At 40.8% G+C, this 27816-nt stretch overlaps 1 protein-coding gene across 9 annotated transcripts; it reads right to left on the bottom strand.

The window, feature by feature from the left end:
- On the bottom strand, positions 1-27074 carry LOC143041156 (uncharacterized). 9 transcript variants are annotated; one of them, XM_076212962.1, is made up of 9 exons: positions 26761-27074; positions 18957-19017; positions 13744-13843; positions 12349-12587; positions 8497-8682; positions 5705-5824; positions 4629-4700; positions 2552-2619; positions 1-824 (listed from the first exon to the last, which is right to left on the bottom strand). In XM_076212962.1, the coding sequence occupies exons 2-9, from the start codon at positions 19008-19010 to the stop codon at positions 602-604; spliced, it is 1062 nt and encodes a 353-aa protein (XP_076069077.1). In that variant the 5' UTR covers positions 19011-19017; positions 26761-27074; the 3' UTR covers positions 1-601. The 9 variants fall into 9 exon arrangements, with proteins under 9 accessions (XP_076069077.1, XP_076069082.1, XP_076069085.1 ...); XM_076212967.1 differs by having other exon boundaries at positions 18966-19017; XM_076212970.1 differs by lacking the exon at positions 18957-19017 and adding an exon at positions 22312-22439 and having other exon boundaries at positions 26761-27073.
- Between the last annotated feature and the right edge of the window lie 742 nt (positions 27075-27816).

Genomic DNA, 27816 nt, shown 5'->3' with positions numbered 1-27816 from the left:
TGTCTACGGCACATTTTATTTAGAAATCTTCTCCGTCTTACAGATTACTGGGTGTGAATTGCAAACATACACTCTAAAGTCTAGACAAACTCATAAGAAAATTCTAGATAAAGATTCTTAAATACACAAAATCACTTTGGTTGTACGAGTCTTGATACTATTACGGTAATGAAACAATTGCTCTATTTAATTCTAATTTGTATATTTGTTTTCTTCTCAAAGATACTATAACTCTGCTAAATCTAAATTGGTTTACATAATTTTGCAGTCTTCTACAAAGAATAAAAATTATTAGAAATAATCATTTGTCGATTTCCTCTTTACGGGTTCTCTGTACAAAGTTTCATCTACGCACACCTGCGGATTATTTTGTAACGTCGAGGCACAAAGAAACGTGCGTCATTGTGTTTTCCATCCCTGCAGGATTTACGCCGTTGGTCGTGCAGGCCAATCGCTCACAAATCCGAAAGATACAAAATGCACTTGCAACATATACATACACTCTAAAGTCGATAACTTCACACAAGATAAAACGATGGAAAAAGTGGCCAAACAAATATTCTCGAAACGGTCAGTTTCATCCTTAGAACGACGACGTTCATCACTTTGTTGCAAATCTTTCGGCTCGCTTTTTCTTCATCTCGTCCTCCTCTGGGGTCGCTGCTGCTGCTGCTGCGGGTGCTACCACCGGCGCCGCTACAGTTGTAGTTGTACCTGTGGCGGGAGTGGCTGCGGCGGCAGTGCTGTCGCCCGTCGTGGTCCCAGAGACCCCAAAGCGCGCAGCCCTGGCCGCCTTAGCATCTGAAGGTTCTGTTGTCGTCTTACTGTAATACACGAAAGAACGTAAGAAAATAATTATGAACGAGACTGCAAGAGGCCATGAAGCCTACACCATGTCCCTTACCACCTATCATCCCTATTCATAAAGTTGTATAACCTTCTCTTAAAACAACTGATCGTTTCAGTGTTCATGACATGGTTACCAAATCTATTCCATTTGTTAACTACCCTGTGCGTAAACCAATTCTAGCCTACTTCTTAACCCCTTCAATACGATGACGCCTACGTAGGCGTCATGAGGAGCAAGTGGGTATGCGAGGATGCCAATGTCGGCGTCTTGATTATATATATTGTAGTTGTACCTGCGTGACCCCCATACTCTGTAAACTGGCTTCATCATATCTTCTCTGGTTATCAAAATTCACGGGTGAAAGAGAACAAGCAATACAGTGGTAACTTTATTTCTTATAATGCGAGTATTATGACGCAACATCGCACGTCTGGCAGCTAATGCTGCCCGCGAGATTTTGGCCCGTATTGAAGGGGTTAAAATAACTGATCGTTTCAGTGTTCATGACATTGTTACCAAATCTATTCCATTTGTTAACTACCCTGTGCGTAAACCAATTCTAGCCTATTTACTTCTTAAACCTAAATTTGTCCAATTTAAACCTATCATTACGAGTCCTGCCCTGCTGTCTTTATATGATGACCTTGCCTGCATCACCCTTATTGAAGCCCTTGACCCTGTATGGAGGAAGGGGGGAGGAGGAGGAGGAAGGGGGAAGAGGAGGAAGGGGGGAGGAGGAGTAAGGGGGAAGGGGGAGGAACAAGGGAGTAGGAGGAGGAAGAGGAAGGGGGAGGAGGAAGAAGGGGGAAGAGGAGGAAGGGGGAAGAGGAGGAAGGGGGAAGAGGAGAAAAGGGGAAAGGGGGCAAAGGAGGAAGGGGGAGGAACAATGGAGTAGGAAGAGGAAGAGGAAGGGGGAGGAGGAAGAAGGGGGAAGAGAAGGAGGAGGAAGGGGGAAGAGGAGAAGTGGGAGGGGGAAGAGGAGGAGGAAGAAAAGGAGGAAGGGGGAGGAGGAAGGAGAGGAAGGAGGAGGAGAGGAAGGGGGGAGGAGGAGGAATTTAACTGACTATCTGTGAACTACCAGACTAACGGTGGCAGCACAATAGGCATTTCTCACTAGCATGCTACTTGCTTTTGCTATGATCTTTAGGTTTTCAAATTTCCAAATGTCAGATTACTCTTGAATCCTACAGCGAGTGGCTAAATGACGAACTAAGAGACGTGAAACCTAGAATATGTTAAGACACATTGTTGAGATGTTCTTATGGATGTCTAGAACAGCGGTTCCCAAACTTGACCATACCAGGGACCCCCAAACACGAAGAGTCCCGGCCGAGGACCCCCAACCAAATAAAAGTTATCAATGCCATACCGGAATACCCAGTATTACCCAGTACAACGGAGTACATTTAATATTTACTTATTACTGCACATCGCATAAATAAGAAAATATGATGATAGAGAAGCAGTGATATATATTTTTTTTTATTGTAGGCTATATATATTTTTCATCAGTTAAAAAAATGACTTTCCTTCATTGTGTTGCGGACCCCCTCGGGCTTTCTTCCGGACCCCAGTTTGGGAACCTCTGGTCTAGAATACTGTAACCGAAGTTATTTCTACTCGTCCAAAATAGCAAAAGCAAGTAGCACGCTATCCTAGTGTGCCGCCACCTTAACTCGTCTACCACAACCAGTAACTCACGTTTCTGAGGAGGTCGCGACGAGTCCAAATCTTTCTTGTCTTTTCTTGATCTGGTCATTTGAAGCCGCCTGTTCAAAAAAGAAAAGAAAATAAATACATAAATTAAGAGTAAAAAACTCAAGAATAATAACAAGCACAAGAAATGCCGATGGAAAAAAGGTCATCCTTGTATCCTGCCCACTGCCCCGGGTAGAGAGGCACAGTGCATCCGCTATCTAGTACAGGGGTTCTCATTAGGGGTGAAATTCACCCCCAGGGGGGGGAATTTTGGGTTTTCTGGGGGTGAATTGTGTGACCACATTAAGTTTACGGAGTGAGGAAAGCAAATATAGGCTCTGGCCTATCTGGCCTGTCACCTGGGCTGGAATTATACCAGCGCTGACCCAGGTTGATCTTAGGACTGGAAAAGTGTTACGCTGTGCGATAATATCTGCATATTATTTAGAATGCACCTTTTGAAACAGGCAATCTTGGAAAGGAGGGGGGAATGACATTCTGGCAAAGGGTGAAAGGGGTGCATGAGCCAAGCAAGGCTGAGAACCCCTGATCTATTCTGTATACCAAGGGCTTTTTCCCCCTTGCAAGAGAGGTAGACAAGTCCAAAGACAAGCACCCACTCCCAACACCCTCTCTTCCCTCCTTAGCTCCTCCAAGATGAACCATGGGGAGTCCCCAAATGGATTCTCAAATATAATTTGATGACAGTAAACAAGTGAGGGGACATTAACCACTTGAGTATGATGACGCCTACATAGGCATCATGAGACGTGCGTGGGTACAAGAGGATACTGGCGTCATCATCTTACATACATACATATACCAAGGCTTTTTCCCCCCATACAAGGGAGGTAGCCAAAAAGGAAAAGGCATAAAATCATTCCCACCCATTCCATCCCTGAATACACTCCACACCCCTCCACTCTTAGCACCTCCTGGATTACTGGTCATCCCTGCACCTTGTCCACTGCCCTGGGTCAGAAGCAGTGTCGCAAGACAGCACATCCACAGCAAGGCCGCTTCATTAAATCAGCAACCCCCCCTCTCCGTCTCCCCATGCATAAAAGGAGAAGACAGGAAGAAATCCCTTTGGGCTGCATCAAATTTTGCTCACACATACTACCTCACCCCCCATCCACCCGCCCATTCCACCTCATGCATCACAACATCATCCATATACAACCATTCTCCATTCACCCGTCTTCTGTCCTCTCCCGTCCTTCCTCAACAGACATTCCCCTCTTCCCCAAAGGCCCCTTCACCCCATCCATCCACCTCATCCTAGGACGTCCCCTCATGTTCACTCCCTCCACATCTGCCTTCCATACATCTTTTACTAGTCTTTCTTCACTCATTCTTTCCATGTGTCCAAACCATCCCAATAATCTTTCATCAACCTTATCTCCCAACTCCCTTTCCACCCCTGTTCTCCTCCTCACCTCCTCATTTCTCACTCTATCTAGCCTAGTAACCCCCATCATACTTCTCAGACACCTCATCTCAAACACATTCAAACTCCTTCTCTCTTCCTCTCTTATGTTCATCTCAAACACATTCAAACTCCTTCTCTCTTCCTCTCTTATGTTCCATGTTTCTGCCCCATACAGTGCTGTTGGCATAATCACTCCTTCATATAGTCTCCTCTTAGCATCCATTCCCAAATGTCTATTCCTCATTACACTTTTTAATCCACCAAGGCATTTACTCGCTTCTCTCAATCTACATTCTACCTCCACCTTCACTTCACCTTTTCCTGCCACATTTGCACCCAAGTATCTAAAACTATCCACTTCCTCCAGTCAGCATCTTGATTTTATATATATATATATATATATATATTTTCTTGTAGTGTGTTTATTATTACTCAGAGTAAAAGAGAACAAGTATTGCAGCAGTGACTTTATATTTCATAATACAAGTTGTGTGATGCAATGTCCAAATGGCAGCTGCTGCTGCGCACGAGAATTTGACTCGTACTGAAGTGGTTGAAGGAGTTTGAAGAGGTGTGTGTGTGTGTGTGTGTGTGACAATAGCAACATTGCTAGCACAACCATTGTACAAATCATTTCTCATTTCCTACCTGTGTGAGTATTTTTGAGGTCACCTCTCCAAACCGTTCAGCTCGAGCTTTCAGCTTGCTAACATCAATGTCCTGCAAAATAAGTGTGTTAAAAGTTACTGGAATATAATAAACAAATTGCTGCACCAAGTTTCTCCATTTATATATGATGCCTTTATGGGAAGGGGTGGGGTAGGGACATAGAGGGAGAGGGAGGGAAGGAGAGAGAGGAAGAGGGAGAGAAGAGAAAGGGAGGGGAGAGAGAATGAGAGAGAGAAAAGAAAGGGAGGTGAGAGAGAATGAGAGAGAGAGAGAGAGAGAGAGAGAGAGAGAGAGAGAGAGAGAGAGAGAGAGAGAGAGAGAGAGAGAGAGAAAAAAAAAAAAATCACAACCCGATAAAAATGAGTAATACTACCCCTTGGGCCCTCCCATAGACTGCAGGAGACCTTAAGGCCTGCACTAGGCAGTTCCATGCCCCTTACCACCTGTCATCCTTATCCATAAAATTATCTCATTTTCTCTTAAAACAATAGTTTCAGAGCTCACTAACTACATCACGGTTACTAAGTTTATTCCATTCATTAACCACTCTGTTGGTAAACCAACTCTTACCTACTTCCTTATTATTATCATTTTCAATTTAAATTCATTAATATGAGTCTTGCATTAAAGAGAAATGTCTTAGAAAATTTGTTCTCATCTGTCAATACAATAGTTATGTTCAGATGATGAAAATAAACAAATAATAACATTTTGTGACAAAATTGTACAAAACATTTGCTCACCTTAATTCTTCAAGAACAACTGTTCTCTGGATATGAAATATCATAACAATCATTCAAGAGCTAATGGACTACATGTCGTCATTCGGTTTAACGTCACAAACTCCCCCAATCAGGAGGCTAGGACGGTGCCCCTTACAGAGGACTTTGTAACATGGAATTTAATGAACCATGCCCTTGGTCCTACTCGCTAGCAGTAGGATTTGAATCACCATCACCTTGATCTCTGCCATAAGTAGCAACGCTCTAACCCGCTTGGCCTGTGAGCATCCACGGAACTACGTGTAAACAAAAAACAAAATTAAATACATTTACCCCAGTTTCACTCGACAACTTGGCTGGTCTCCTGGTGTTTCCGAAACGTTCTGCACGAGCTTGCTTCTTGGAGGTTTCGGTCCCCGATATGCCAAATCTTTGTGCTCTGGCATCCAGATTCTGGGGGAATACAAGACATATTAATTGTTTAATTAATCAAATATTGTCTAATTAATTAAATATTAATGTTTAAGTCTCACCAGTGTTACTGCAGTATCTCCCAAATAGAACGACAACACTCAAAAGGTAAAGAAATCAGCTCCAGAGAAGACTTCATTTTTTGGTCTTCCGTAAAGATGATTTCTTTACACCCACTCTCCACTCACACCGATCTCAAAGGATTACAAAGGCGGAGCATGCCGACAGGAGACCTTTTGATCCATATCTAGGTCGGATGCAAAAAAAAAAAAAAAAAAAAAAAAAAAGACATTCCTCTTGTAAAGAGTGCCCCTTTCACCCAATCTATCCATGCTTACAAACTTGTTTGAGTCCGTTTTACGAGTGACGTTTTTCTATATATTTTTCGGATCACACGAAGAACGGTCACCCCAGACTTCGAGAGTGACAATTCTTCTTGTGGGCCATCATCCTGGGTTGACGATTCTTCGGTTGTACAAGTTGATGACAATAAGCATAACCCTCGTTCAACCTAACCTAATGTAATCCTTATTCCACTGTTGATATTCGGAATTCTGGGGTGGCAATTCTTCAGGTGGGAACTCATGGGGTGACAATTCTTCATGTGAGCGTTCTAGGGTGACAATTCATGTGTCCCTATTTTTCTATATAAACAATGGAATATCCCTATAAGGTTCACACTGGTGGTAGTTTCTGTGCCAGGTATGGAAAACATAAGATGAAGACATAAAGAAACAGTAGTGTAAAATGCGGTGGGGCAACCTACATTTATTTTTCTGGAGAATCGACACTTTTCGGGAATAAGTTTACAATCTAATAATGCAGCAAAAGGGTTAGAATTACTCGTACACTATTTCGAAACCCACTTAACATCCCATAGACTGTTGGGGCGGGTAACACTCACTCCTGGGAATTGAGGAGTGCGGGATTCAAACCCACAACTAAGTGAATGTAAGACCAACATGCTTCTGACAACACAACCAGTGCAAATATTAAATAAAACATAACTTAATGTCTCAGTGCGAACCAGTTCATTAATATAGCAGCTTTTAGTATGTTTCGCCATTAACCACTTTGGTATGATGATGCCTATGTAGACGTTACAAGGCGCAAGTGAGTACACAAGGATGCCAGCATCGGCGTCTTGATATATATATATATATATATGGAGATTGGTATGTTACAACACATTTATAAAAGCTCACTGTAAACCCACTATCGGAGAAATAATAACGGAAATAAAGAGAAACTGTAGTCGAAATATACAGTTTCTCTTTATTTCCGTTATTATTTCTCCGATAGTGGGTTTACAGTGAACATATATATATATATATATATATATATATATATATATATATATATATATATATATATATATATATATATATATATATATAGGATCACATGAAGAATCGTCACCCCAGACTTGGACAGGGTGACAATTCTTCTATTTGGGCCATCCTGGGTTTGCAATTCTTCAGTTGTATAAGTTGATGACAATAATCATGACCTTCATTCAACCTAACCTAACCTTACCTAACATAACGTAACCTAATATAAATCCAAACCTAATGTAACCTAATCTAACTACCTAACCAAACGTAATCTTTATTCCACTGTTGATATTCAGCTAACTGGGGTGACAGTTGTTCAGGTGGGATCTCATGGTGTGACAATTCTTCATGTGGGCGTTCTGGGGTGACAATTCTTCATGTCCCCCTTATATTTTATGTAGCTGTACATGAGTTACCCCCGGATTCTATGAACTGGTTTGATCACATTTTCTGTGTTTATTATTACTCAGAGTAAAAGAGAATGAGTAATACAGCAGTTATTTTATATTTTATAATGAGATAAGTGTGATGCATCATACATATGGCAGTCGATGCTGTGCATGAGAATTTGAGTCACACTGAAGTAATTAACCTACAGTATGCAACAACCCTACCTATTTGCGTGAATGAATTACAAACATGAACACTGTACCCCATGAAAAGCTACACATTTCATTCAAGTCTTACATACATACATATACCAAGGCTTCTTTCCCCCTTACCAGGGGGGTAGCCAAAAAGGACAAGGCACAAAAACATTCCCACCCATTTCATCCCCGAAAACACTCCACACCCCTCGACCCTCCCTCCCATCTTAGCACCTCCTAGATGACGGGTCATCCCTGCACCCTGTTCACTGCCCTGGGTCAGAAGCCGAAATGCATTATATATACATACTATAGACCACATTATCAGAGAAAAGAATGTTGTACAAAGGTATGTATATTGCGATCACTGTCACATCCTCTTGAGTATGATCTACAGATATATACATGACCTAGTGGGATCTACAGGTCATATTGCCATTGTGTTAGAATAACTTGCTTACATATATATATAAATACAGTAAACCCCCGATATAACAGATCTCAATATACCAGATATTGGATATAATGGACAAAAAAAATCTGACTGTACAAACCCTCGCTAACCGGATTTTCATCCGTTACAGCAAGGGATCCTCGGTTATAACAGATCTTCAGATATAACGACAGACCCGTCCCCATATCGTCCGTTATACCGAGGGTTTACTGTAAAGAGTGTTTGGACGCATACTAAAGCCGTTATAAAAAGGAACCGGATCAACAAAATGATAAATACACTTGCAACTGGGGTGTCACTGGGCGGTGCATTGATCTTGATGATTTTCTTGGGCGGAGGTGTTGTCTCCGTATTCTCTTTGTCGTTACTGTCTGCAGCTTCCTGCCCATTCTCCTGTGCCGGTAGAGTGGGTTCGGACCGCTTCAGACTAATTTTCTTCTTCTCTGGTTCTAGAAGAGCAGAGTCCTGCGTAATGGAAGCAAAAGTCAGTGTTTGTAATTTTACTATGAGAAAAGAAAAGAAAAAAAAACGAGGGCAGGAATGAGTGGAAATAAGAGACAGGGACAGAGAGAGAGAGAGAGAGATAGACACACACACAGAACAGGTATGAAGCTTAGTCATTTAGTCACCATAAAAAGGACAAGGTCAAAGACCGCAACAATGGATACAGTTGGTGAAGAGTTCAATATTACAAGCAGCACTTTTACGACATATAAGAACCACAAGAAAAGCAGATTTCATGACCTACCTCTGGAGATCACAGAAAAATCTAAAAGTGATACAAATAATTTAGATGGCTAAATATGCAAATAAGCAGCATTTTGTGCTTTATTTTGCATATTTTGTATTTAACTGACATTTCTCAATCTAAGAATAAATTTAAATATTTTACAACTAATTCAAAGCATGCCTTGTTATGCAAACCATCTCGGAATTTGCTAACTCGAAAATCTGGGTAATTAGGAATGGCTCAACCCCTATATGTGCTGAATTATCAAATTTCAATATACATACGTACAGTTTGCAGAAAAAACACACTGGTAAATAAGAAATGTAGTCCGAAAGTTTTCGTCTATTTAAGACATCATCAAGGTATTCCCTTGATGATGTCTTAAACAGATGAAAACGTTCAGACTACGTTTCTTATTTACATACATACATACATATACCAAGGCTTTTTCCCCCTTCCAGTGGTTTTTCCTGCAAATTATATTCACATGTCATTTGTGAAATACTGCAAAATATACGTACACAGGGATGAAGAGCCTCCGTCACTGGGACTTGAACCCGCGTGTGCAACTGCTTACCTCAAAACCAGAACGTTACCATTGCACCATGTGCAACTGCTTCGTGGCAAGCCGTCACGCACGCAAGAGTTTGTGTCCCAGTGGCAGAGCTTTTCACTCCATTCGTCATAACTTCAAACGTATGTACGCAAACACCATACAAGAATTCAAGAACAAACTAGATGTTGCGAGATACAAAGACAGGTCACTACTAGCCTAGCTCCCCTTCACGTATAATACAACTAGGTAAATACACACCAGTGCCCTTTACCACGTTAAGTCTAATGTAATGCAGTGAGGCACAGCTTTTCCAAAGACAAACCGAACATCTCCCACTGTGTTGCACAGACCCACCATCCAGGAGGAGCCAAGACGAGAGGGAGGGATCAAGGGTGGTGAATGGGAGTGGAGTATGTGGGGGATGCAATGGGTGGGAGTGGATTTTATGCCTTTATTTTTTGGTTACCTCCCTTGTAAGGAGGAGAGAGAGAGAGAGAGAAGAAGAAGAAGAAGAAGAAGAAAAAAAAAGCCTTTGGTATACGTTTGTGTGTGTGTACCTATTTCGCATGATGCTTTTCTGTCCACAGCTATTTACTCGTTTCCCTTACTATTCAAACCACCACCTACCATCTGTACCACACAATACATTAAACACTCAGATTACTAAACAAGCTCTTCAGGACAGACAACTTGGCTCAATAATGCACTTACATGTGTGCTAGGAGAGAGAGAGAGAGAGAGAAAATAAAAAAAAAAAAAAAAAAAAAAAAAACTCTCCCCTTAAAACTTTTACATCCTAACTCACTGTCCCACTCCTACGAAGTGGGAAGTGATTTTTTTTTTTTTTTTTTTTAAAGACTTGTTTGGATCACCTCCCTGCCTGGCCAGGGCTGTTGGGAAACAACACAAGAAGCAGGCAGCAGGTAATGGGAACTGAACTCACAACCACTTGCTCATGAGTTCAACACACTACCCACTGGGCTACCCCATGGCCCCTTTTACATCCTCACGAGCAAATCTTCCAATCATCCTTTAGGGAACTACTACATAATCTGTTCATGCCCTCTTGACTGTACTCCCACCCAACCTTGCCCATGTATACTTATGCTCATCTATTCTTATAAAAAAAAAAATTTCCTTTTAAACAAACAGTTCCAAAAGCTCTCTATTACAGTTCTTTCCTGCCTCCCCATACCTCCCTACTATTCTATCTATCAGCTCATCAACTATCTTGGCATTCAACTCTTCCATACGATGACGCCTACGTAGGCCTCATGAGGTGCGAGTGGGTATACGAGGATGCTGACATTGGTGTTCAGATTACAATTTTTTTTGTAGTCATACCTCAGTGTCCCCTGTATTTTGTGAACTGGCTTGACTGCATTTTCTGTGGTTATTAATATTCAGAGTGAAAGAGAACATGTAATACAACTGTGATTTTGTATTTTACAATGTGAGCAGTGTGATGAATCATTGTACATCAGGTATCCGATGCTGCGCACGAGAATTTGACTCGTATTGACGAGGTTATGAGCCCTACCACCATTAACTAAATTTCCCCCAAACCTCTCGACATCCTCATCTTAATGGGTTCAAAATCCTTCCCTCTCATCACTTTCCTCATAATCGGGGATATTCAATTGATTCAGTTTAATGTCAAGAACTCCCTCTATAAGGAGGCTAGGATGGTGCCCCTCACAGAGGACTTTATATCATTGAATTGAATGAACAATGACCTTTGTCCAACTCGCCGGTGGCAGGGTTTTCATTGCCGCCAACATGACCACCATTGCAAGTAGCGATAATCTAACCCACTTGCCCAGCGAGCATCTGGCCGGGGCCGTATACTCGTACATTCGCAAATGCCCATATTTCCCCATCCCACTCACACCTCTCACAAAATAATTTCTCTGTTCCACTGCACACCTCTCGTCACTCACCAGCAGTGCCGTTCCCTCGCCCTCCCGTGACTCCCAACCGGACTTCCCAAATTCCAACTCCACCTTCCATCTGGCATAGTCCTATTATCTCCGTTCAATATTTGTTTTATAATGTCAGTTACTTTCAAGATTAATTTTGGCAAATGCTTATTTTCATACCATTCCTAAGAGATAATCTCCACCTACCATATATATATATATATATATACATACACACACACACTTGAGTAGCAAAAATCCCTTTCCTGCTTCTATGAGAAGTGGGTAAGTCAAAGTATACACAAATCCCACGACATTTATATTCTACACTACACAACATAAATAGCATGCAAGGTGTTCTATATAAGACTCATGCATTTACTGAAGTCCCTAAACGTAACTCCTTTGTACGACACATCCCTTGAACCAATGACAACAAAGAGTATTAACACCTTTCTCACAGTGGCATAAGTTACAATTCGCTTTCCATTACGAACACTGTCTGGTTCTGATCCAGTTTCACAGACCGATTTGATCCCGTTGTTTTCCCGCGACTACTGCCACCCCCTCACCACCCAAGCACATGACAGAAAATGGCTTCAGTTGTGGAGACAGCAATTCCCTTAGGTAAGGTTCCTGCTTCTTACTCTAAGGTCTTCTGCATCTGGATGAGGGGCGGATCCTAAGAAGAAGCGAGCCTTTACGGACGTTTTTCATCCTAGGGCCAGCCCCTTGGTAAAATAAAATCCGTGATTTGCCATAAAAACACCTTATAAGATATGCCAGTGTCGAAAGATTATTGATACAGTTGAAACAAAAACATTGTCGTTTTGCCACAGTGATGGCTCATAAAGTGTTCAAACAACAAAGACCTGCATGAGGATTTTTAGACGATAGAACAGCTCACATCAAGAACAATTATTTACATCTCTCACTCTGATAGTTCCTTGCAATGCTGCTTCTTCCTCCTGCGGAGTAAGCTTCCCGAGATCTGCGTCCATGTCCACTTCGCCAGCTAAGATCTCCTCCTCGTCAAAGTCTTCCTCTTCGCCTTCAGCCTCAGCCTCGGCCTCAGCCACAGCCTCGGCCTCACCTTCTCCTTCTTCTTCCTCTTCTTCGCCTTCTCCTCCTCCCTCGGTGGTCGCCAGGGGTAAGGTGCCACCGTCTTCAGTAGCGAAAAAACGACAACAAGAAATAACAGTAACTACACCAACAATGCCACATCTATTTTAGTAATTCCAATGAAATAAAATTTTGTATTTTAATTTCTTTAATACAGATAATAGTGACTCTTTCTTCTTACCTTGCTAAAACAGCATGTTGTAATATAAAACACAATCTGTGAAAAATGTGACTATCCCAATGGGGCCAATTAGTCTCTACCTTCAACTACAACAATTATTTTTTTAATTACAGCAGTACATTTTGCATATATCTTCTCTGGGGGAATGGAAAAACCACGAAGAGACCACACCAGCCCCTCAGGAAACACCTAATAACCAAATAATTTAGGTATTAACAGTTGTGAATTGGCTTGTGAGATTGTTTAATATGAGCCCAAGGGAAATGCTCCCATGGAGAGGAGTGCAAATGATAGATGATGCGTGTCTACGGTCCTTCCACTTCTCAAACCACAAGCTTCCATTTCTTATGAAGTAGTGTAGTTGTAGTTCAACCTTAATGGTCCTCTACAGGACCAGCCTATCCTCTGAGGGATGATACAGCCTCCGTACCTCGCTGTGGTAGCTTAATCTGGCTTGGTAAGGTTGTGTGTATGGTGACAAGTGCTAAATGTGAAGTACTGGTATGTTGGTATGTTAGCTGTGGTTGTGAATAAAGTCTGAAATCAGTATAATCAGCTTGATTATACTGATTAGGTACTAGCTACTTGACACTGGTCTACCGCACCTCTGATATCTACCATTGTGGAGAAGGGTCGGAAAGCCACAAAAAAGCTTTGCACTTACCAGGGGTCGAACCTGGACCTTCCACATTCTGAGGCAGGAACATTACCCACTTCTCCACATGGGCTCAATTCCACTGCTTTTTGATTTGGTTTAACATCACAAACTCCCCCTTATCGGAAGGCTTGGATGGTGCCCCTTACAATGAACTTTGTATCGTGGAATTTAACGAACCATGCCCTTAGTTCAACTTGGCCTGTGCAGGGTTCGAATTGTCATCATCTCGACCTTTGGCACAAGTAATGACGCCCTAACCCACTCAGCCAGCGAGCATTCCGCTGCTAACAACATCCGATAATACTCAATGAAACTCCCCCCAGATGACTGTGAAAAGATAAATACAATGAAAACTCTTACCTCCTGAAGCTAACGCTTCCTGCAGACGCTCCACGAGTTCATTTTTGTTGCCGGACTGCGGCAATCCCCGGGCCTTCAACTCCTTCTTCAGGTCTGCAACCTATAAAGTCGTTTATTTATACTTTAGATTCTTTGAGGGAGACAGATAGAGAGAGTGAAAGAAATTGTTTCTACTTATAGTGTACGAGGAAAACAAACTTTGAATTTAGTGATGAACTCGTCATGAAAAAGCATCTGTTCATCTTCGTTTCATTAGCGTTTCTTAACTATAAATCCCTTTCTTAATGGTGACATGCTTAACACATTTTCTTCTGGCTAAAGCTACATGACTAATTAACTTCGGGAACTGTGCTACAGAAAAGCTGTTGTAATTATCCAGCTACGATGATATATTCTATTTTACTTATTCATAGGAAACACCACCACAATTAAGGTGACGGCAACCTAGGCATTTCTTACTAGCATGCTACTTGTTTTGGTTACTTTGAGTAGAAACAACTTCGGTTACAATATTTTGTTTTTCAAATTTCCAAATGTCAAATTACTCTTGCGTCAGAGTGAGAAACTGAACGACAAACTAAGAGAAGTTAAACTTATATGAATGTTATACACATAGTCGAGATGTTCTTACAGAAGGTTAGAATATTGTAACCAAAGTCGTTTCTACTTCAAGTAGCAAAAGCAAGTAGCATGCTAGCCTAATGTGCCACCACCATTAAGGGATCAACAATAACTAATCTAGTAAATTATGATCGCAAGTGAGAAGTATTTTTCTTTATGCATTTCTTGTTCAATATGCAGACAACTATAACCTAAACAGCTAATAAGAAAAAATCCATTTAAAAAACAATATAAATCACATTAAACACAACTGGTAATGTATATATGCAAATAACTTAAACAAAGGTAACATGACCATTATTAACTTTGTCCACTAACAACAAGTTTTTTCCCATACAAAAATTTGAGGAGAGAGAAAGAGAAAAGAGAGAGAGAGAGAGAGAGAGAGAGAAAGTTATTTCACTGTGCTTGAACAAACACCATGCTTCTCTGAAACAATTAAAAACCAGGGTAAATTGGTTCTGTACCACATAACTTTTCCTGTGATCTATGCTATGGAGGGTGATCACAAACTCATCAAAACTGACACATCCAAGACTGGGATGTGTGTCAGTAGTGGAGGATACAAGCAAGATCGAGAGAATACAAAGGGCAGCAACCAAATGGTCCCCACCTTGGCATATAAACCATATGAGGAGAGACTAAAAGTAGTGGGTCTACCAACTTTGAAAGACTGAAGAGAAAGAGATGACATGATTAGTGTTCAGGTCACTAATGGGGATCGGTTGCATTGACAGAAGAGATCTGATTAAAGACGGGAGAGCTTTAAGAGGCCATGGGAATAAATCAAGAAAGACCGATTATAATTCATTTTATATTATTTGTTTTTGTTTTGTTATCATTTGTCTGTCTGATTTTCATTTATTATTAGTTATATGTCAATTTATTATTATTTACTATTTACCTGTTTGTTTATTATTTAACTATACCTATGCATTTATGTATTTTATTTGTTATTTACATTATTATAGTTTTTATTTATTAATTATTATGATTTTTTTCGCATCCGACCTAGATATAGACCAAAAGGTCTCCTGTCGGCATGCTCCGCCTTTGTAATCCTTTGACCGTATGTCTACGGGATGTGAGGAAATACAGTTTTCCATATGGATGCATAAGTACTTGGAATAGCTTAGAAAGCAATACAGTACTACCTCTCATTAACGGATGTTAATTAGCTGTGTTTGCGGCATTTGCGCTGTGTTTTCGGTGTTTCCGGTGCTGTTGTTTCGTGCTGTGCAATCACTATTATGCCACCCAAAAAACCACTCCAAATCATCATCATCATATCTTGTCACACCAGAACCGTGTCCATACAAGGGCAGTTTCATTTGCTTCCCTAAGGTCTTGGTCGGAGCAATGGGGACTCAACGGACATTCCCGGAGGACGTGGACCATCGTCTGTACTTCGCCACAGGGACATTGGGGGCTATTGGTGTATCCCCACTTGTGTTGATTTTCTCTCGTTTTGCCCACCTTGGCTCTTCCTCTGTTTAAGGTAACCCAGTCCTTCCTGGTTAGGACACCGGTACCACCCTTTTAGTCCGTTCATGAGAGGTAGTACTGTATAACCAAAACTGGAGCATTAAATGAAATCAAGTCTCAATATGATAATTGGAAATCAAGGGTAGAGATGAAGTTGGGACTGTAAATGAATCCGAGTCTACGTTAGAGAATGGAAAACAGGACCCCATGAGCATTGCTCTTTTCCTGTATACTACGATTAGGTAAATACGTGGATAAACTCCGTGCGCTCCAAGGAGCCTGTTCAGGGTGTGGAGTATCTCACGAGCCATTCTGCCAAATCAACCTTAGTATGACCTCTCTCCCTCATTCTATTTCCCATCTATGTGCTATTATTTTTTTTCTTTCATATATTCTGTACATAGTAAAGGAACCTGCATAGTACAACATGTATCACTTTTTAGGATTACGACATCTATTTGAATCAATTCTATGACACATGGAAGTGCTCAATCAATTCTATGACACATGGAAGTGCTCAATCAATTTTATGACACATGGAAGTGCTCAATCAATTCTATGACACATGGAAGTGCTCAATCAATTCTATGACACATGGAAGTGCTCAATCAATTCTATGACACATGGAAGTGCTCAATCAATTTTATGACACATGGAAGTGCTCAATCAATTCTGACACACGGAAGTGCTCAATCAATTTTATGACACATGGAAGTGCTCAATCAATTCTATGACACACGGAAGTGCTCTTTCTCCTTGATGTTATGCTGAGGTTTCACTGGGGTACAGGTAACCACGACAATCCGATAATTGGGGGGTCAAATTGGTAATGTCGCACTTAGTGGGTTCTTGGAGTCCCACTTCCTTGGAGTACAAGGACTCTAGGAGGTGTGTATCTGTAGCCAAATCCTTCATCTTTGCTCTACGGTCTCCAACAATTGGAGAGTGTGGGATTCGAACCCCATACTGAGTACTGTACATGGACCACACAATTCTGATTAAGCCACCAGTGCATGATCTATAGAGGAGAGTAAATAGTGAAGCCTGCAAGGTATATCGGTATATCTTTAGTGCAGGTTTTAGAGCTCCAACACCCTCTGGATGTGCACTGTAGACAAAACGACTGGGACACGATCCTCTCCCATGTCCGTCCTGCCAGACCACGACACATAACTAACCATCATTGGTTGTTGCTCTTCTGGCAACCCGTTTCCTCCAAAACTACAACTTTATAATCCGCAGACACTGGAATCTTAAAAATAGTACAACAACAACAGGAAAAATACCAAAGGATGCAAAAGTAAATGTGTTGATCCTAAGTTCCCCTCGCAAGGGACGACCAGCAACAGGTTCATCTCACAAGGGACCCATGGGTCCCGGATGATCAGCAACAGGTTCCTCTCACAAGGGACCCATGACTCAAATATTCAGCAACAGGTTCCTCTTGCAAGAGGCCTATGGCTCCCAGACGACCATCAACAGGTTTCTCTTGCAAGAGGCCCATGGCTCCCGGACAACCATCAACAGGTTTCTCTTGCAAGAGGACCAAGGCTCCCGGACGACCATCAACAGGTTTCTCTCGCAAGAGGCCCATGGCTCCCGGACGACCATCAACAGGTTTCTCTCGCAAGAGACAGGTAAATCTGAATGCCTCGTTTTACTATGCCCTGCCCTAGCAATACCCAGGCAACGTAGTTCCTGCTTCTCTTGAGAGGGATTTTTCTGTAGGGATGCTGGGGAGACTCCTCTGTGCCATGCATCTTCAAAGAGGAATAACAACGAATCCATGATCTCCCTTTATCAACTTTAATTAGCCCCCCCCCTTTATCAACTTTAACTACCAACCTCCCTTTATCAACTTTTAACCAACCCCTCCCTTTATCAATTTCAACTATCATCCTCCCTTTATCATCTTTAGCTATTCTCTTCCCCTTATCAACTTTAACTATCCCCCTCCCTTTATAAATTTTGACTATCCCCCTCCCTTTATCATCTTTAACTACCCCACCTCCCATTTCCTCATAACAAGAAGTGGCAAATGGCCTGCTGCGGTTCAGTAGTAGCACGTGCGTCCGGTAACCACACGGGGATTCTGGTGTCTTTTCGAACCCTGTCCTCGGCGTAGAGGTTAGGAATAGCATCCACTCAGAGTAACGACCCCTAGACTGCTACTTGCCCCTGACCCGAGGTGACTTACGCACCACTGTGTGTGTGTGTGTGTGTGTGTGTGTGTGTGTGTGTGTGTGTGATGCATCAGCTTCCTCTGGGTATTGTCACTGCAGTGGCATACCATGGACACTGTCCCCTACATTCATGTAGGAACTGATTCAGACCCCCTAAAAAATGGAGGTCCGAGCAAGTATCATCCCTACATGCCATGAAAGAGAGAGAAAGAGAGAAAGAGAGAGAGAGAGAGAGAGAAAAAGGGGGGGGGGCAACCAATACCTACTCTCTGTTCATTGGTGAGTGACAAAGAAACGGATCAAAGTGAAAACAACATTAATTACATTCCAATTTCCTTCATAGATAGATCTATGAGAGGGTCCAAGGATGGTGTAGGGTTGCAGGTGAGGAAGAAAACAAAACAAAATAGAATAAAAGAAAAGTGAGAGGGATCAAGAAAGACAGAGGGAGAGAAAAAAAGGAAAGAAAATGGGAGAGATGAAGGGAAATAGAAAACAGAAAGGAAGAGACATTAAGTAGTGAAAGGGAGGGAGACACACCATGACTCAGTCCGTAACCATTCTTACGTACACTTGAAGCGAGGGTTTGTTATACAAAAACAATTTAACATTGACAAGTCTCAATCCTCAAGTGAGGTCATTCACTCATTCACAAAACTGAACAAACATCGGATCCCTCAAGAGCCCCCAAGAACAATTTTGAATATAGGTGCACACTCGTTAAACTTATTAGTGATAACAATTAGTAAAAATAAAATAGCATACTAAACACTTTCACAAAATAACACTAAAAGCAATTAGTATTATTCCAGATGCATGTAAATCACGACTTCAATCGGCACAAATTTTGTCATTCTGTTCTCCGCAACACCCACGGAGAGCAGCTGACGAAATTAGATGCACTTCATGGACATTTTTACGCACCTGACATACCTTCAATACAGACAGCTTGTCAGCACTTGTTTCAGCACTCGCCATACTAAATCTTGACATCGAGAAGCAGAATTTAAATGCGTGTCACATAAACAATTAAGGTGATAAACAAAGTAAAGAATGAAACTTAGGATATCTGATGAAATGTGACTGAAGGAACAAAATTAAAATCTTTGTACAATTACATTAACTGAAGCGTATGCAGATCAAACTTGAAAAGGCATCTGTTAGTCTTATAATCCTATCTATCCATACACATTATACACACTGTGTATTATATATGAACACACAAACTTACAATAGTTTATAGACAACCTCATCTCCTTTTCTCTGGATGTTGCAATGAAAACATATCTGCTTGTAAGCTGAGTAAACACGAGGAAATTAAGCATAAATCCTTTATATTTTAAGTTTCAAATATACCCCAGAGTAGCTGACCATACAGCTACTGAAGACGGTAAGATCCACTTTAAGCATTTCAGGATTTCAAAACAACCATATAACTGTTTCTTTTTGAGCAAAAGACATTTCAAGTCTGAATCAGTGATATAAAATTTAAGTACACATGGGATGATACAAAATGTCTGTCTATATACCAAGGGCTTTCCCTCCCTTATATGGGGGGGTAGCCGTGTCAAGAGGCACATACCCACTTCCACCCATCACCCTTTCCTCCCTTCCCATCTCAGCTCCTCGTGGATGATGGGTCATCCCTGTCTCCTGCCCTGGGTCAGAACCAATGCAGTAAGACACAGCACATCTACAGCAAGGCTGCTTCATTTTATGAGCCACCCATCCTCTCTGTCCCCTCATGTGAAAAATAGAGAAGATGGGGAGAAATCCCTTTGGGCTGCATCAAAATATCATTTACACATAACCACTCCCTCTCTTTCTTGCATCACAGTACCACCTGTACGATAATTGGAAAGCACGGATATAAACTGTTGGAACTGTATACGAATTTGAGGCAAGGTAGGATAAAAATGGAGGGTAGGAGATGGGACTCAACAAGTGTTGTTCCTTTCTGTGTACACTATATTGGACTCAACAAGTGTTGTTCCTTTCTGTGTACACTAGATACCAAGAAATTTTTCCCCCTTATAAGGGAGGTAGCCAACTCAAAGGCACACACCCCCTCCCTTCCCCCCCTTTTGTCTTGGCTCCTCATGGATGACAGGTCATCCCTGCATCTCGCCCACTGCCCTGTGGGGTCAGAAGCAAAGTAGCAAGACACAGTATGTCCATGCCAAGGGTGCTTTATTTCCTGTGAACTATAATTTTGTAAATACTCAATTTCCAGACTGGGCCCAGGATTTCTCGATCAATTTTGACAATTTCCTTCACCTTTTCATGCACGGAGAGCTAATAACCAATGACTGTCCCCATCCTCCTTCTACAAGCCGATGTCATGGAAAAAGATCTATACTAAGCCTGCATTAACACAGAGAGTCAGGGTCGATTCTCACTAAATGTTGTGAATATGAATAGCTAGAAGAAGACTTTGCATGCAGCATTCTAGACTTCCCTAAGAACACTTCAACAATGTGGCTACGAGTAACATTCGTAAAGGTTTAACTCCTTTCAGTTTGCCATTCATTTTTTCAGTATACGAAGCAAAGGTAATATGACATTTGAAGATTAGAAAAATGAAAGATTGTAAATGAAGTTGTTCCTACTCAAAAAAACTCAAAACAGTTAAGGAAAATTGTCCTACACTCTCTCAGTTTAAATGCAGCCTAATACAATACTTCATTTTTTTTTTTTCCAGAAACCTAGAAAAGAACCTGGTGGCTAGTGAAGCTGTAGTTTTTGAGTCAAGCGAAGTGCGAGGCTACAATCATAACCATAGTCTGTACACTCCAAGGAGACCATTCAGAATGTGGCCCTTGTCGCAAGCCACGCTGCCAAATCGACCTTAGTATGTACCCCCTCTTAATTTCCGTCTATGTGATACTTTAATTTTTTTTTTATATTTAGTATATAGCAAAGTCACTGATTAAATGAAGCGGCCTTACTGTGGATGTGCAGTGTCTTCCTGCATTGGATGTGCCCCAGGGCAGTGGTCGAGATGCAGGGATGACCCATCACCCAGGAGGAGCCAAGAAAAGGAGGAGGGAGGGAGGGAGGGAGGGGTGGTGAGTGGGAGTGGAGTGGATGAGGGATGAAATGGGTGGAAGTGGAATTATGCCCTTTGACTTTGGCTACCTCCTTTGTAAGAAGGAAAGACTTTGGTATATGTATGTATGCATGTACAGTATAAAGGAAGCTATCCTATAGTACAATTGAGTATTAATTTTTAAGATCATAACAATGATTTGAATCAATTCTATGACATCACTTTTTCTCCGTGTTACCGTGGCAAGGTCTCACTGGGTGACAGTGACGATCAAATAATTCTTAGTCAAATTGGCACAATCGCACTCGGGGAGAATTCTCACTTCTGCCCCACCCTGAACAGACTCCTTGCAGCACAAGAACTATACATACATACATATACCAAAGGCTTTTCCCCTCTTACACGGGGGGGGGTGGCCAAAAAGAAAAAGGCATAGAAACCACTCCCACCCATTCCACTCCCCTCCACCCTCCTCCCTTCTTGGCACCTCCTGGATGAGGGGTCATCCCTGCATCCTGTCCACTGCCCTGGGTCAGAAACAGTGCCTCAAGACACAGCACATCCACAGCATGGGCACTTCATTGATTCAGCGACCCCCCCGCCCTCCGTCCCCTCATGCAGAAAAGGAGAAGATAGGGAGAAATCCCTCCGGGCTGCGTCAAGTTATTTCTCATACATACACCCCCATCCCCATCCCCCACCCCCTCATGCATCACAGCATCATTCATACACAACCTTCTCCATTCACACCTATCTTCTGTCCTCTCCCATCCTTCCTCAACAGACATTCCTCTCTTTTGTAATGCCCCTTTTACCCCCATCCATCCATCTCATCCTAGGACACCCCCTCATATTCACTCCTTCCACACCTCTTTTACTAATCTTTCTTCACTCATTCTTTCCATATGTCCAAACCATCCTAATACTCTTTCATCAACCATATCTCCTAATTCCCTTTCCACCCCTGTTCTCCTTCTCACCTACTCATTTCTCACTCTATCCAACCTAGTAACCCCTATCATACTTCTCAAGAACTATAGACTATTATTATAACAAACACAATATCATTTCACCCAGCTTGGGGAAACTAACCAAATCATTTGAGGCCTGATATTTAATATTCAATTGTCACATTCCATCTTGCATTTACCACAATAACTATGCAACTGGAATGGCAAAGATTTCGGGTAGAATGAAAACGAAGATAAGGGAAAAGACGCCAAGACTTACTTGTTCTAGGCACATATGCAACTTGCATGCAAACGGAAGACAGTAAATCTGTGGCCAACAAGGGGCAGAAGCTCAAAGATTGTTCTTGAACACTTTCAAAGTGCTTTAGAAACTTCCTGGACTTGTTTCTGCAGAAGTAACATTGTGCATGAGACTACAGTGCTCAATGGCTTTCAAGAGGAAAGTGCAAGAAGAATGAGGAAGAAAAAATAAATAAAATAAAAATATAGAAATAAAGATTATAAACAAATAAATAAATAAGAAAAATAAAAAGATATATATATATAAAATAAATATATGTGGTACCTGTCAGGTGTCACTTTGTGCAAAATATCCAAAAATGCAAAAACTTAACTGAAAAGATTGGCAATAATCCACATTTGTGCTATAATCCCTGACTCAACAACATATCTATTTTGCCGTTTTCTAAACATCAAATCATAAAGAAATTTGACAAACATAGGTTTGGAGGAGAAAAAGAAAAGAAGAAAGAAAAAGAAAACGCAAATCTGAAGGACGTGAAAATAATCTTCCTCACAGATGCACAACAACAGTATAATAACAATAATCATCACCGCAAGTTTTGTTGACGGAAAACTCATAACGGCAGTCAACGATCCTCAAGCCCTTCTGTAGCCCTCACTGGACCGCTGTTTGCATGGTATTGCGGTAGAACTATTTTCGTCACCAGCGTTATCACACTGGGCTATTTTTTCCTCCAACTGTTGAAGCAAATGTGCAACCAGCAACTTTCAGGAAGGAATATGATATGCTGGAGGAAAATGATTTTCCTCCAGCATAATATCAAATGACATTTTTTGTATTCCCATGAGAAAACAAAATAGTCCATCAGAGTGAGTTTACAATGGAAAAAGTTCTGGAGGAGAGCAGCACCACAGATTAATTTGAAGTTGGAGGAAATAGAGCCCAGTGTGATAACCCGTTATGGAGCAGGAGAGCAGTTGCTGCTTGCTAGCTCTTCCTATAGGAAGCAGTGGAACACAGTTGATGTTGATAAAGAGCTTAGTAGCCCACTGGATACAGCATCAAACTCATGAACAGGTGGTCGTTGATTCACGGGACCACCTGTATGCTTCTTGCTGAGGTTCCTGAGAGCCCTGGTCAAACGGGGAGGTGACTCAAACATCAAACTAAAAAACCCAAAAACTTGCCGCAACTGACAGGTCTTGCCCTACCAGAGATTTTTCACTTCCCACTCTGTTGACGGAGACAGACTTTGGGCCCAGTCCGGAGATCCTACATCAGCCCCACAGATACGAAAACTTCCAGAACAGTCTACAAGATGATATAACCCAAGCTCGAAACAGCCATGAATTTAAAATAAAGTATGACAAGAAACAGAACCCCCTAAACATAGCCCCTGTCCTGTACAACATGACGATGATAACATGGTTTCATGTCACAAACTTCCCCCTATCAGAAGGCTAGGATGGTGCCCCTCGCATGACTAAGTAAATATGTATCAAAGAAGGACAGTGATGCAGGAAGGGCAAGAAAGCGCCAATTGCACACAGCCGGCCACAGTGCTTGATGTGGCAGTCCATCTGGATGGGAGGGAGAGGAAGCATACGAAACAAAATGAGCTAAAGCGACAGCAAGACAGAGCTCAAGTGAGGGAGCAATCACCTGACTGAGGTAATGCACACTTAATAATTGTGGGTGAGGAGTGATGGAAAGGTGACAATGATGGTAGCCAGCCAGCAAGTGCCCAACAGCGACATCTCAGAACCCGTGGACGTGTGAATCACCTCTTGTGAGGCAATGACATAGTATCTGGGCATGGCATTTGGGCTGCAATCATGGTATTTACAGAATTTTTAGGTTGCCACAATAGTGGAGATTCATGATGGCTTAAGTCAAAATGGCGGAGGGCTATATATAGTAATTCTTGCTCTTTCCCTACTGTATGGTGGCATACATACATGCATATACCTCCGGAGGCAGCCGAAGTCCAAAGGCATAATTCCACTCCCACCCATTTCATCCCCACCCACTTCACCCCTCCTTCCCTCTTATCTAAGCTCCTCCTGGATGATGGGTCATCCCTGCATCTCAACCATCAAGACGCGCACATGGTGGTACAATCTAAATATACTGTTGTGGTTTCCACCAGACCGGAAACTACTTGCCCCAATAGACCATGCACGTAGGTGACAGCTTTGCCGCAGCTACGTCTCCTGACATAGGCTCTTTGCCACCTTTTCCCCCATTCATGTGCTGTACCCAGTATTTAATGCAAACACATTGTTCACTTCCTTCATTTTGGCAGATATCTGTGAAATTTTGTCTCATCGGCTTGCACGATAATTTCTATATTTTTTCCATCTACATTACAACAACTCAAACAATTTTTCTTAGTAACTTTTTTACTAAAAATTACTATTATGGGATGATGAAAAAATAATTCCCACAACCTTCCCACTACTCACCACAGAAGCAGTGTCATGGCAATTTGTATATTTTTTCCATTTGTATTATGACAACTCCAACAACTTTTCTGAGCATAATTTTTCCTACAAATTATTATTAAGGGATGATGAAAAAATAACACCCGCAAACAATCCGCTATTTGCCAGTGGATGGCTGTCCACGATGCAAGTTGTACTGTACATGGTCACGCGGATTAGGTAGGCTAGTTTTAGGTTAGGTTAGGGAAAAAATATATATTTCATTAAAAAAATAGTGGGTGATGATCACAACAGCAATGGTGCTTTGGTAAAAAAGTTGCGGGAACTATTTTTTCACTATCCATTAACCTCTTCAATACAAGTAAAATTCTCTCATGCAGCATCGGCTAATTGATGTACAATGATGTATTACAATACTTGCGTTACAAAATATAAAGTTACAGCTGTGTTAATTATTTTCTTTCAGTCTGAATATTAATAACCACAGAAAATGTGATCAACCCAGTTCACAGAATAGGGGGGGGGGGCACTCAACTAAAATTACAAAATACGATCAAGACGCTGATGCCGGCCTCCTTGTATATTCCTCACACCTCGTAATGCCTACACAGATGTCATCGCATGAAAGGGATTAATATAAATTTCTGGACAAAAAAATTAGAAAGAAAAGTTGTTGGGGTCATCATGATATAGATAAAAAATATACACAAATTGCTGTGCCAGCAGATGAGACTAAGGTTCACAAATTCCTTGCGTCATTTCAAAGATCTACATTTAGGTTAGGATAGGATATGTTAACAGCTATTGAACAATATAAATCTTATGTTAAATATCCATATTTGCATGATTCTGGAATTTTACCCTACACCCTTACTAGGAAAATAGATCTTTCAAATAAGAAAAAATATATTTTTAAAAGTGCACACTTACACATTTTAGTAATACAAAATCAAATAATAAATTTGTAAATTATAATACATCAACATAATCGACATTATTTTTGGCAGGAATCAATAATAGAAATAGTTGCTAAAATCTATTAATAAACATGTAGCCACTACTCAAGATGCCATGTTTGTTTTGGTAGAGACAGAGGCCAAAGAAATTAAAGTATGCTAAATTTGTATATTCTATCCCAACCTAACCTATCTAACCTGCATTTAGTAATTTGGTATCTATAATTCTAGATGTTATCTCTAACCTCAAAATTTATTAAAACAAGGACGGTGTCTTGAGGAGTCTATACAACTTCGTTTGTTTATAGCTTTCAGTAACTGTTTCTATTATTGATTTTCACCAAGAATAATGTACATTATGTCGATGTATTATAATTTATAAAATTATTATTTAATTTTCTTTACTATATTGCACTTGACTATATGCACTTCTAAATAATACAAAAATTAAAGCTGCGTTTGATACTAGAATAGAACCCGTGATTCTGTTAGATCGATTTATTAGTATGACTATTCCATAGTAAAGGCATTAAGCCTACCGCAGTTAATATTTTGGTAAAATTCCAGAATCATACATTCACACGGTCACGGATATTTAAAATGATATTTGTGGTCTAATAGTTCTTAACGTAACCATTCCTAAAATAATACTTTCAAGTACAAAATAGAAAGAGATGAAAAATGCGTTTGTGTAATACTGAAATTGAATTAATATTTTATCAAACTAGTGGTTCTTGCAAAACTTTGGCAAGTCGAATACAAGCATAAGCATGATAATATTGGCAATTGTGAACGAGAACAAATTCTCATCTTATTCGTTTGGGTTGGCTGTTTAATTACTGCTATATCTATTGAGGTGGTTACTTCATAGGCTTAAAGTAATCCTGTCACCCAATAAATACTTCACATGCACTCAACTCCTGACAGTAACAATCGAGAAATCAACATTGATAAAAAAAGATATTCTGGCTTTCATATACTTGAATTACATTAAGAAATGCCTTGAGGTCATCTGACAGGCGATAACAATCACTACTTTAGACATTAAAACTGTATACTATTACCTTCATTTTCGAGACTTCGTTAGCGTCCTCCATGTTGCTTGTTTATATCAAGAGTTGGAACGCTGGGATGATCAACGGCTTATGAATCCCGTAATTTGAAGCCGCACATGAATTATTCTGCCTTGAACAATGCAGAATTCCACAAATTTACCTAATTAATCACGTATGTTACCATAGTTTGATGTAGATATGTTTTATTTAATGATTTTGAGATTTTCAGTCAGATAATTCTAGTCATCGATGACATTGGAGGTTCTAACATTTACTGCGAAATTATATTAATTCATAATTTTTCCCTCCCATGATAAATGCCCAGTGATAACACTGATAATGATTCAAAATTTGAAAAATAAATACAATATGCAAAGTTCTAATTTTAAAAAAATGTATAGGTAACCACCACAATTATATAATAGCCTACAAGTGTATACAATTTTTATTATAATTATACGCCATAAGAAAAGGTGAGTTAATATTGAATTGATTACTTGGTGGGTTTTTTTTTTAACAATAACACTCACCAACCGGTCAATACTAGTGATCGATGATGAACATATCTCTCCCGCGGCAGTACTTCGCGTTGGTCGTATCAGTAACGCTATCCAGCTTATTGAAGAATAATTCGTTGAATATATGATGAGTTAAATTGATAAAACATACCGACATAAGAAATTAAGTCCATAATGATTTGCGATGGGAAATAAATAAGGATCTAAAATTAATCAAATATCCAAATCAGAGATAACTCAGCATCACAGAATTTTACCAAGAACCTTCCTTCCCAAATACTACACCTCAAACGGAATATCTAACTGTAGACGACAGTAATGCAATAAAGATGTCGAGTCGTTCTCAGATCCCTTACATGTCTAATTGCTGCCCCGGGGCAGAGTTCTCAATGACGCACCCTCTTCCCGACCATCATCGCTTCCCTTACTGCCTATTATAACTATTGACTTGCGAAATAATTAAACGAATTTTTAAAATGTTATTTAATGTCCCTATTGCAGAAAGGATAAGGGGAAGATATTTCATATTCTGTTGAGTCGAACGCAA

Source organism: Oratosquilla oratoria, chromosome 30 (assembly GCF_046742065.1).
Source record: "Oratosquilla oratoria isolate Oo_2021 chromosome 30, ASM4674206v1, whole genome shotgun sequence".
NCBI classification, from domain to species: domain Eukaryota; kingdom Metazoa; phylum Arthropoda; class Malacostraca; order Stomatopoda; family Squillidae; genus Oratosquilla; species Oratosquilla oratoria.
This window is presented reverse-complemented; position numbering and strand designations above follow the sequence as displayed.